Source organism: Rhinichthys klamathensis, unplaced genomic scaffold (genome assembly GCF_029890125.1).
Source record: "Rhinichthys klamathensis goyatoka isolate OS25496 unplaced genomic scaffold, OSU_Roscu_1.1 h1tg000222l_1, whole genome shotgun sequence".
In the NCBI taxonomy this organism is placed as follows: Eukaryota; Metazoa; Chordata; class Actinopteri; order Cypriniformes; family Leuciscidae; genus Rhinichthys; species Rhinichthys klamathensis.
In genome coordinates this window covers 525,717-537,821 of record NW_026606746.1, presented here as the reverse complement: position 1 = coordinate 537,821, position 12,105 = coordinate 525,717, and the positions used below count along the sequence as shown (strand labels likewise).

Sequence of the window (12,105 nt, the reverse complement as noted above, 5' to 3'; positions counted from 1 at the left end):
TAGTCCCATGCCTCACATCATTTTAAAACTGACATTGATGTGTAATTTACGACAAAATATATACAGTATATATATATATTTTTTTTTTTTTGTAAAAAATTTTTTTCATTTGTTATAACATTGGTTAAAGGGTTAGTTCACCCAAAATTTTTCATTCTGTCAAAAATATATACAGTATATATATATATATTTTTTTTTTTTTGTAAAAAATTTTTTTCATTTGTTATAACATTGGTTAAAGGGTTAGTTCACCCAAAATTTTTCATTCTGTCATCATTTACTCACACTTATGTTGTTCCAAACCTGTATGAGTTTCTTTCTCGTTTTGTTTTTCAACACAAAAGAAGATCATTTGTTAAAAACAGTTGTGTTACTGAATGGTTTTCTGGAAACTATGATATATTTTTGCGGGTTCTTTGATGAATAATTTATTAATTAGGTTCATCTCTGTTTGGGTTGTATTACAGTTTTTCTCAGTCGCTTTGGTACATTTCTCAGATCAGAATTGAAATTCTCAAAACTACCTCTTCAATCTTCACGTCATCGTGTCACTTGTGCACATCAAAAAAGCAGTTTCTCATTTCTTTGAACAAGTTGCAAATGCTTTGGTACATCCATGCAAATGATTATGTACAATTCTCTGCTGTTTCCTACATTATCAATTGCTTATGTCATGTTGATCAAAATGTATTATAATGGGTCTCTGTTGAATAGTCTCACCCCCCACAACATTTAGGCATTAGTTCATAGCATTGAGTCTTTACATGCAAAATGGTTGAACAAGTTGTCATAATATGTCAAGCATATTTATATACATTTCCATTAGACTTTTTTTCTAAATCTATCCTGTTCACATTTCTTTTCTTTTTTTTTCTTCTTTGTGCTATGCAGTGCTTTCTTTCCTTTCTGTATCGCAATGACATGGTCTGTCTGTCAACAAATTACAGTACAAACAGTAAAAGCGTAAATGTGTATCTTGTCCAGTCTCTTGCAATCAAACTCCCACATACACTATAAGGTGTAACCTACATTTTGCAATAATTGTCATCAAAACTTTAGCCATAGTTTACATCAGAACATCCCTCCAGAGTACACTGTTATATTGACAACATGACTATCCATACACATTGACTCAAGGACTTGTCATTCTGATGGCACTGACATGTTCATTGACACAGATATTTACTTTTGAGAGATGAACTAAGGATTTTGAGCAAGCTATTTGTACGAATTGTTTTGAGAAATGCACTTACTGTTTTGCAAATGTCGAGTATGATTCGAGAAGTGTACCAAAGCGACTGAGAAAAATTGTAAATTAGCATTAGATCATGTATTATGAAAGAATATGAATTAAGAATGCATATCTAAACATTAAAATTAACCTATAAAATAATGCTTAAAAACGAACTAAACTAAACCTTATTATAAAGTTTTTTATTATTTTTATTATTTGGATCTTAAAGCTGCATTCCGTAACTTTTTTGGGTTAAAAAATATCCAAAATAATTTTTGAGCAGGAACATATCCAGCCAGTGTTCAAAACGATCTGCTTGCCTTAGCTCGATTCCAAACGGTAAGCTTGTAATAAGGTTTTTAATTCCAGTGGTACTGGTGGATTTCCGCGGGAGATTCGAGCATGTCTTTGCGTCATTACGTCACATCTGTACACATAAAGAAGGAGTCTCGGTGTAGGTGATGATGTTGGAGGTGGAGATTTATAGCCTTTTCTCACAGCACTTGATATAATTGAACTTTTCAATTTGATGGTGATGGTGGTTCAAACGACAATCACCAGTGATAACTGGAGATTCACCCGATGTAAAATGCAAAAGACTTCGTTCGGACTTCGGAGTGCCTACAGAAAAAAAAGAGACTGCAACCGGGCCCATGCGAAAACAAGGATAATATCGGAAGGACATTAAATGTAGTCACACAATGCTGATGTTGTTAACATTAACAATTTGAGAACAAAGTATAATTTAATAAGCGATCGTTAGATTTAATCAGCGCGATTTACTGCAATGCTTTTTTCCCCTTAGTTAAATGGTAAATGTGGTAAATGGACTGCATTTATATAGCGCTTTCACTGACCCAATGGCCAGCAAAGCGCTTTACATATTGCCTCACATTCACCCATTCACTCACTCACTCATACACCGACGGCGGTGTCAGCCATGCAAGGCGCCATCTAGCTCGTCGGGAGCAGCTGGGTCAACCCAGTTGGTCAGAACAAAAGTGGATGTTACTTATTTGTTCAGATGACATTTTCTGGTAAAAATTCTTATGTTGGTCATACTTCCCAAAAGTAAATCTGTGATTCAGAATGACAGTATCCACATCGGCGCGGCGACTGACAGCCGCACACTCTCCTCAAACATTGGATTCATCCGCGCTGTGCCGTGTCAAGGCACAACCTACGTAAAGTTGATAATCCCGCGAATAACTGCAATTGCAGATTTTGAACAGAGATGGCGACAAAGAGGAAAAACTACGGACTGCAGCTTAAAAAAAAATATGCTCATGGTGCAACACATAATGCACAAGGTAAAAATGTCAGCTGCTTATGTATATATAGACCAACCATTAAAAACGGCACAGATGTACTTACATCCCCTTAAGAAGACAAAAATACGTTGAATGCAGCCCACCTTGCCTACAACATTCAACATTCTACAACATTCAACAATGCGCCTTCATGCGTGTCATCACCCTTTTGAAATACTTTCATAACTATAAGCACAAAAATAACAATGCACAAGGACAGTTACCCTCATTAACAACCGGACAACATCCCTGCTAAACGCTGGCTGTTGTTAAGCTAGCATTTACAGCTGGAATTCACCACCTGATATTTACTCCCACATTAATACACCGCACACTAACGTCCTTCATTACATAATTACTCATTTTATGCAATGATCCTGTGGGAATCTTTAATATGTGCACTATGCAAGCTATATAAAGTTGCATATTTGACCAATTAACAGTGTATTGTATGTTGCATTTGATGTATTTTCTATGATTAACATGACTGAAAAATATTCAACAATATGCTCTCTACCTTTATATTCCACATTTTGCATTCTTTTTGTCTGTACAGGTATGTTTATTGTGACCTTGGGAGCAATTGTAAAGTCAAATTTCATCTAAGTACAGTTGGCTTGGAAACTCAATTTGTTAGTCTGCCTGTCTTTCTTTCCAATGGTGCTCTCTATTCCTCTATTTTCCCCTATTGTCACAACCTTATAATAATTTCAGCACTGCTGTTAAAGGAGAACTCCGGCGCAAAATGAACCTTTGGTCTAATAAAACATTGGTACCTAGTCAACCGTTCTCTGAGATTTGTTTTCATGATAATCGAATGTAAAGAGTTTTATCTCTAAAAACTGTTTAGCGTATAACGCTAGTAATGGGGGCATATAATAAGTAAAAAGAAATCGCTAGTTTATACCACTAACAAGGCTCAAAATAGCCCCACACGAACACAGTAACATAATGAGGGTCCCTACATGCAAAACGAAGCATTAAGAACTTTGTAAGTGTACAGATCGTTTAATAAGAAGATATTTTATGAAGACAGTCCACTTCGTGTATACAGACAGGAGCCATCTTTGGAAAACAGTCTCGACTAATCAAACCACGAACGACGTGCTAAGTGAGCTGAACTGTATAAAGTTCAGTGAACTTCTGAACTGTATGAATGGCGTTCGTAGTTTGATTAGTCGAGACTGTTTTCCAAAGATGGCTCCTGTCTGTATACACGAAGTGGACTGTCTTTATCTTTATCTTCTTATTAAACGGTCTGCACACTTACAAAGTTCTCAATGCTTCGTTTTGCATGTAGGGACCCTCATTACTGTGTACGTGTGGGGCTATTTTGAGCCTTGTTAGCGGTATAAACTAGCGATTTCTTTTTACTTATTATATGCCCCCATTACTAGCGTTATATGCTAAACAGTTTTTAGAGATAAAACTCTTTACATTCGATTATCATGATAACAAATCTCAGAGAACGGTTGACTAGGTACCAATGTTTTATTAGACCAAAGGTTCATTTTGCGCCGGAGTTCTCCTTTAAGTATTTAGTGCACTCGTTGTGTATGGTTTAACTCATTTCCTGCCAAAGCTACAGTCGGTGTATTTCTAAGTGATTTCTGCTCCACTAGCGAGACAAATCAGAATCATGAAAGAAATTGTGCTTTCCAAACAGGTTTTTCCAAACGCACTTACTGCTTTTTTTATTTCACTTCAAATTAAACGTCTGTTCTGGCAAGATTGCAATCAACTTAGAAATCACAAACATCTAATTATAGATGTACATAGTAGATGTTTTAAAAGTGATCATTTTTAGGGGATCTTAAAGGGATAGTTTAGCTAAAAATCCCTGTTTGACTACAGTGGGGTCCAAAATTCTTTAGTTTTCTACTGAAGACAGTACGTCATACAGGTCTGGAACGGCGTGAGTAAGTAAATGAGACACTATTTAAATGTGTAAAATTAGCTAAATTGAATCCGGACCATAACACACTTCACCTTACACTTAACTTTCTTATAGCCTGGAAGTATTAGTTGAAGGCCTGGAATATCTTATATTTTAAAGTTAAAGCTGAAAGTGTGAAAACATCCCATGCTGAGATTTTTCCACTGTGGATTTATTTTGGACCGAGTGCGAGACTTCTCTTTTTTTCATTTTCCCTTCCCTCTTTTTTTTTTCCCACTGGATGGAGAGGCTGGAATTAAAAACTCTGAGTTCAAAGGGAATTTTTTTTCCCTTACAGGAGATAGATTAAAACGCTTATTCTTGACGTTTTCATGTGGTTTCTCTCTTTCCCAGTCTGTCCTCTCTCTGTCTCTCTGACTTTATTTCACCTTGAGCTCCATATGAACAACATCCAGTGCCCATTAAATATCTCGGAGGCTTATCCCTCTCTCCATCTCTCTTGTCTTACCGCTTGTTTGCTTGTCTGATTCACATTTCCTGTCCTAAAAGCTCTGCCATATTGAAGTCAGACTATAGGCTGTTTAGTTTCTAATGGTTCCTCCTCTTTCACCTTGAGTCTGTATGTGCGTACATGCATTAGCAAATGTGTCTAGTAATCAAAACGAACCCGCTCGCTGAAATGTCGACAAAAGAGCTCTATATATTTAAATGTGGACAGTCACCCATGACTGGACTTTATTGACATTACACGGTGGCTCATGCATTAAAACACTGAGCTCCTCTGTTTTTAGATAACTGTAGGCTTTGGCCACCGTTTCGGAAGTCTGCCATTGCGTCAGGATTTGGTGTGGAGAAATAACACTTACATAAACCAATAGTCAAAGTCACAACAAATGTTTATTTTTTCTCCACTTCATCGTCATCTTTGTCATTATTTGAGTTGCTACAGCATCATTTTTATTCTTAGATGTAATTTAAATTATTGAGGTTGAGTTAAAGCAGTGCTGAAAGAGTCTGCCCACAGCAGCGCTACAGTGTGTAATCCCAACAGTATCCTTCCACCTGGAATTTCCACCATGTTTTATGGTTATATAATGGAAATGATAACTTCACCATATAAGTACTGTAAGAACAGACTCCTGTACTTGTTAAAGGAATAGTTCACTCCAAAAATGAATATTCTATTAGCATTTACTCACCCTCATGTTGTTCCAAACCCGTAAGACTTTTTTCCCTGGAACATAGAGAATTTCAAAGACAGCAAAAGTGCTCTTTTGTCGCTTCTTTACATGCTATTACAATAAAAGGGAACTTTCAACTTTTAAAAGTATCATTAAAATAGTTCATATAACTTGTGCACTACTAAATGGACTACATAATGTACGTCTTAAGCGAATACAACAATAAATAAATGTTGATTTGATGTTGTTAGGGCTGTATCCCATTAACTATAATAAATGCTTGTTCGTTAGTTTCAAACAGCTCTTTCAGATTATAGATTTTTTTTTGTTTGATATTAATTTGGTCTTCCAAACTGAAATGTCAATATCATCATATTTTTGCGTACACAAGTAAACACAATTGAACCACACTAGCATTCTTTCAGACTATAATATAATATTATATAATATAGGTAGATTTTCACAGAAATGTGTTCTCAGGACAAACGTATTTTTCAGAATAATGTCAGACAATCAGGCAATTTGTAATTTTATATAGGTAATTATTTACAATTTTTGATGTTGAAACCAATGGTTGTTTTGTGTCACCATTTCCATTTGTAATTTGTAGTTTCATAAATTTTGTATTTATTTTGCTATTTAAATTTAGCTGAAACGCCATTTTAAATATAATTTTTTTGTGGAAGACACCACTTTTTTTGTTGAAAAGTATTCTTTTCAAACCTGTGTTAAAAAAAACTAGTCCTCATTGCGGCAACATACCCTATAGTATCACAACACACACACACACATATAGTATACTATATTTTAATTAAAAGTTGATATGTGTAAGTAGGGCTGGGCGATATGGCCAAAAAAATGTATCACGATATTTTTTTTTTATATCAGTCGATATCGATAATTATCACGATAAATGTCAAATCTTTATTTCTTTCAAGTTTAAAGGCAGATTTTTGCTCCTAAGTGAAAGTTGTATAAACCCGAGCGTAGTGGTTTTAAAAAACTTAGGTAGAACATTCAAACATTTGTCATTTTTCCTTAACAAAATAAATATCTGAAAAGAAAAATATTTCTTCAGCAGTTTGCAGTGCAGGCTGCAATATTCAAATTACATGTTTTGTCTCGAAATGTATATTTGACAGTGGGTTGACAGTAAATCTACATCCTAACTCAAGCTAATGCTACTATGTTAAATTTATGTTCATTAACAAAAACAGTAACATCTGTTTTTTTTTATTTTTTATTTAAGGACCACATTTTTATTTTGTAAAATGTAATATTCTGACTGTTTGAGTTTTATTAAAATTAACCATTGGTCATCCAGTATCATGCATTTAGATCATGATAACCACAGATAAAACCAGGCATAGCCTATAGCACCTCACTATCATGGCAAAATGTAACTTTATGGTTTCTATGGTATTTGTATGAAAAACAGTAGCCTAACAGTTAAATACATTAAATACTGTAATTATATTCCATTAGTCATTTAATACATTGTCTACATTAATACTATTATACAATTCAATATGTATATCCCACATTTCATGGTGCAGTTAATATTACTAGGCTAACGTTACAGTAAATCCATGGTAGGCTAAATGGATTCAGTATCAATTCAGATTCTGACTGTTTCGCTGCGCAGTGTTTCTCCTGTTTGTCAGCGGTGTTTCATCTGCCTTTAAACTGATTTAAACTGGACATTTGTGTTCTTCGCTGAACTTTAGCGCTTCTCACTGGATCTCGTGAGCGAGACGATCAGAGTAAACGCGTCTGCTCCATAGACAGTAAAAGAAATGGACAGAGCGATCTCATTGGAACTCAGTTGAGACAGTTGAAGCCCACTTTTAGCGATTTTTGAGAACTTCCGTTCCTGACGCGCAGACTCAGACCGACTCAAACTAAGCTTGATGACGTGAGCAACCTGTCTGACAGACGTTAATCTTCTAGTAGCTGTGCGTGAAAACTGCCAACGTTAATCTTGCAGAGACGGGGAACTTGAGCAAAGAGTTCTTTGGCGTGAGTGAGCAGGAGTAAGAATTCCGTTGCTTTTATGGACTCATTATCTATGGGCTTCTCCCTTGACGGGACGTCCCCCCGATTGCCTGCGAGCTTCTCCTCCTGTCTGTACGGTAACTTCTGTACAGCGCGACAGAGAGTCGAGTGGTTATGACGCAATCGTTAGCCTATTTTTTACTAAATCTGTTTCTACGGGGCCATAGTGTAACATAGAAGGTAATGGAGCCCTTTATACATTGTCGTGTTTCTTTAGAAATAAATAATGGACAAATGGAGTCTTTAAACGCCTCAGATGTAAAGTTATTCGCTGTCAAAGTGACGCAAAAATGAATGGGAGTCAATGGAAATGCTAACGCAAGTGAAGTTCTGCTACAACATGGCGGCACCCGGCCGGCTTCAACTTCCGGTCGATGGATTACCCCCTTGGTCTGCTCCTATGGTCTCTAGTGAGCTTGCGCTGCCATTTGGACTTTGAGCCGAGCGGATAAACGGTCCGTGTGGCGCGCGGTTCAAATGAGTTTCGTTCCGCTTTTGGCGCATACACATTATCGAACATTTATCGACCTCTTGATATCGTTTTATCGAGAAAAAATATATCGCGATAATTATCGTTATCGTTTTATCGCCCAGCCCTATGTGTAAGCATCTGTCTGTATTTTTCCCCCCTGTTTCCTTCACTTTTAGACAAGGCTTTTCAGCAACAGTCTAAAATCTCTATGGAGTTCTGACAGACAGTAATGTCATTTTGTCCGGGGCTTTCAGCAGTTTCACTGGGTGTGGCACATCTAGTTGTGGCGGTGACACTTCTGTTATGGTGACTACAGTAGCCTATGGAGCTCTTAGTGCTTTTAAAAACTCATATAAAGGTGTGATTGCGTCATGTGTGTGTGAAAATTTGAAAGCTCTATTGACGTTTCTCACAAGAGCGCTATTGAACACAGGCCATAGAGGAACATGAAAGCCCACTCTCCCTTCTTTCCTTATTTATTTTGTTGTGTTATTCTTTGGCAAGTTATTTTTTCCTGTCCTCGAGAGAGATATAAATATCGGTTAAAAAAGTGGCAAAAGGCCTTGGTTAATGTAAGTGGACGTGTATGCGCGTTTGTGCATGTTCATTTTTCATTGTGTCCAGTGATGTATTGATTTGTGCACGTGCGCTGAAACGAGTAATTATCACGTTGCCCTCTCGTCGATGAGGCCATCCAGAACTAAAATAATAAAACACTCATGTGCTTTCATTAGTACTTCACTTGGCTCAGTTTTACAAATAAGCAAATTGATTTGGTACAGGTCACCCTGAGATTAGAAAGGAAATGAAAACGCAAGTGGACAGTCTTGTTCACCATTCTTACATGTGTTTTGTGTGTTTCTCTTTTGGTTTCAGAGCAATAACATTGGACAATCAGCTCGTGGTGTTGGGTACGACAGCAGCAGACGCAGGGCGGTATTACGTGCAGGCTGTTAATGAACGCAATGGAGAAAACAAAACCAGTCCTTCCATTTACCTGAGTATAGCAAGTAAGTTTTTGCAGTAGCCTATATGCATATATGGTTGTGTAATATGTTGTCAAATATGTTAATTTGTAATTGATAGGTCATTAATGATAGATTAAATATATATATATATATATATATACACAGTGTATGTGTGTGTATATACAGTATATTTATATATATATAGGCCTATTTTTTATGTTATCTCCTGTGGTTGTGTGATGTGATTAAAATTGTGATGTGAAATGGTAATATTTTTCATGTTGTTCTCATTCAGAACGGCTCTCTGGGACAAAATATTGACTTTTTTTGTGAAGTGGACGTGCTTTTAAATTAAACACATTGACCCTCTGATTCACCTTTCACATTTTCAGCCATCTCATTTCTCCGTACTGTCAATATGCTGCCGAAACAACCGCGCGTGTTGTGTGGCACATTCTGTCGTTTGGTTTTTAAAGGATATTAATTTTGTCTTTCCACTGGGACTGAAGGAGAGAGTTGTTTTAGCTCCTAATTAAAGCTGGATTTTTTCATACCTTTGTTTAAACAACCAGCTACTTTTTAAAGTGCTGTGACAAAAAAGTACTTTGTAGAAGACCTTGCTAAATTTCATTTAAAAATGATTGTGAAACTAGAGGAACAAAAGGTTAAGGAAAGTGTTCCACATGAAAATCATCTCTTTTAGTCATTAGTTTTTCTGCTGTGTTTTAGGGGATAAGAGGTTCACAACTGTCAGTCAAATCCACCATTTGGAGAATTGTCATTTTTTCTAATCAAAAATTTAGTTGGAGACACAAAGGAGAAAGTAGTTTTAAAGGACCTGAAATTCCATAAACAGAGTTTTGAGTTGAATGAATATGACAAGGACACAAGAAGGAGAAGAACAAAGAAGCAATGAGCAGAGAGCTGACAGCAGGAGGCATTTTGAACCCAAAAATTACTGCTTTTTACTTAATTTATTAGAATTAATTTTATGTCCCTCTGTATTGACCTTTAAGAATTTTAAGAGCTTTTGGGATTTTTTTAAATTATTTGTCCATATTGGTTCATAAGCCTTTTGGAGGGGCGACTCTCCGGTTGCTGGTATATTAAAATTTCAGCAGGGCTTTTAAAACACAGGACGCACTTAGATTTGACAGATATTGGTGTTTGGTTTGTGCTTTAAAGTTTGTGGTAGAGGTAGATAGAACAGCATAGGAATATATGTTTGGAAGGGAATGAATCGTAATAGAAACAGAATTAAACTTAAGTAAATGAAGCATTGTTTTTGGGCAAAAGTTTGGGGTCAGTAAGGTCTGATTTATTTCTTTTAAAGAAATTAATATTTTCATTCAGCAATGAAGGACACATTAAATTAATCAAAAGTGACAGATTTATAATGTTACAAAAGATTCAGTTTCTAATAAATGTATTACTTTTTATGAACTTTATATTCATCAAAGTATCCTGATTTTTTTTTTTTTCGGTTTCCACACAAATATTAAGCAGATATTAATATTTTCAACATTGATAATAATAAGAAATGTTACTTAAACACAAAATCTGCATATTGGAATAATTTCTGATTAATGATGCTGAAAATTCAGCTTTGCCATCAAAGGAATAAATTACAATTTTAAATATGTACTAGTTTTATTGTAATAATATTTCACAGTATTACTGTTTTTACTTTATTTTGATCAAATATATTCAGCAAAAAAAAAGAAAGCATTTTTTTTAACAATATTCAAAAACATTTAAAAAAAATCTTAATGACCCCAACAGTAGTGTGTGTGTAAATACAGTATATATTAGCACAAAGATACTGCTTTTGATATTAACAGAACTATATCACAACATGCTCACATTACAAGCATCAACATTAATATTAATATGAATATTTTGAGACATTACTGGATCAAAGAGAGATGGCATCATAAAGTATGTATTTTAAAACGTCGAACCTTGAAGTTTAGGCTATCATATAACTCACACGCACACCTTTCATAGTGTCACTGTAAACACAACCGAATCTACACTGAACAAAATGATAAATGCAACAGTTTTGTTTTTGCCCCCATTTTTCATGAGCTTAACTCAAAGATCTAAGACTTTTTCTATGTACACAAAAGGCCTATTTCTCTCAAATATTGTTCACAAATCTGTCTAAATCTGTGTTAGTGAGCACTTCTCCTTTGCCGAGATAATCCATCCACCTCACAGGTGTGGCATATCAAGATGCTGATTAGACAGCATGATTATTGCACAGGTGTGCCTTAGGCTGGCCACAATAAAAGGCCACTCTAAAATGTGCATTTTTACTGTATTGGGGGGTCTGGGGCGGGGGAGTCCGAAAACCAGTCAGTATCTGGTGTGACCACCATTTGTCTCACGCAGTGCAACGGATTCATCCGTGAAGAGAACACCTCTCCAAAGTGTCAGACGCCATCGAATGTGAGCATTTGCCCACTCAAGTCGGTTACAACGACGAACTACAGTCAGGTCGAGATCCCGATGAGGACGACGAGCATGCAGATGAGTTTCCCTGAGACGGTTTCTGACAGTTTGTGCAGAAATTATTTGGTTATGCAAACCGATTGTTGCTGCAGCTGTCCGGCTGGCTGGTCTCAGATGATCTTGGAGGTGAAGATGCTGGATGTGGAGGTCCTGGGCTGGTGTGGTTACACGTGGTCTGCGGTTGGGAGGTCGGTTGGATGTACTGCCAAATTCTCTGAAACGCCTTTGTAGACTGCTTATGGTAGAGAAATGAACATTCAATTCACGGGCAACAGCTCTGGTGGACATTCCTGCAGTCAGCATGACAATTGCACACTCCCTCAAAACTTGCGACATCTGTGGCATTGTCCTATGTAATAAAACTGCACATTTTAGAGTAGCCTTTTATTGTGGCCAGCCTAAGGCACACCTGTGCAATAATCATGCTGTCTAATCAGCATCTTCTTGATATGCCACAGCTGTGAGGTGGATGGA

At 36.4% G+C, this 12,105-nt stretch overlaps 1 protein-coding gene across 2 annotated transcripts in view; it reads left to right on the top strand.

Moving 5' to 3' along the window:
- Positions 1 to 12,105, top strand: part of sdk1b (sidekick cell adhesion molecule 1b) — a 253,762-nt gene that overhangs the window by 105,313 nt on the left and 136,344 nt on the right. For both annotated transcript variants that reach the window (XM_056264558.1, XM_056264557.1), the window contains exon 5: positions 9,026 to 9,159. In XM_056264558.1, the coding sequence (XP_056120533.1) occupies positions 9,026 to 9,159 (134 nt within the window). The remainder of the gene's footprint in view (positions 1 to 9,025; positions 9,160 to 12,105) is intronic.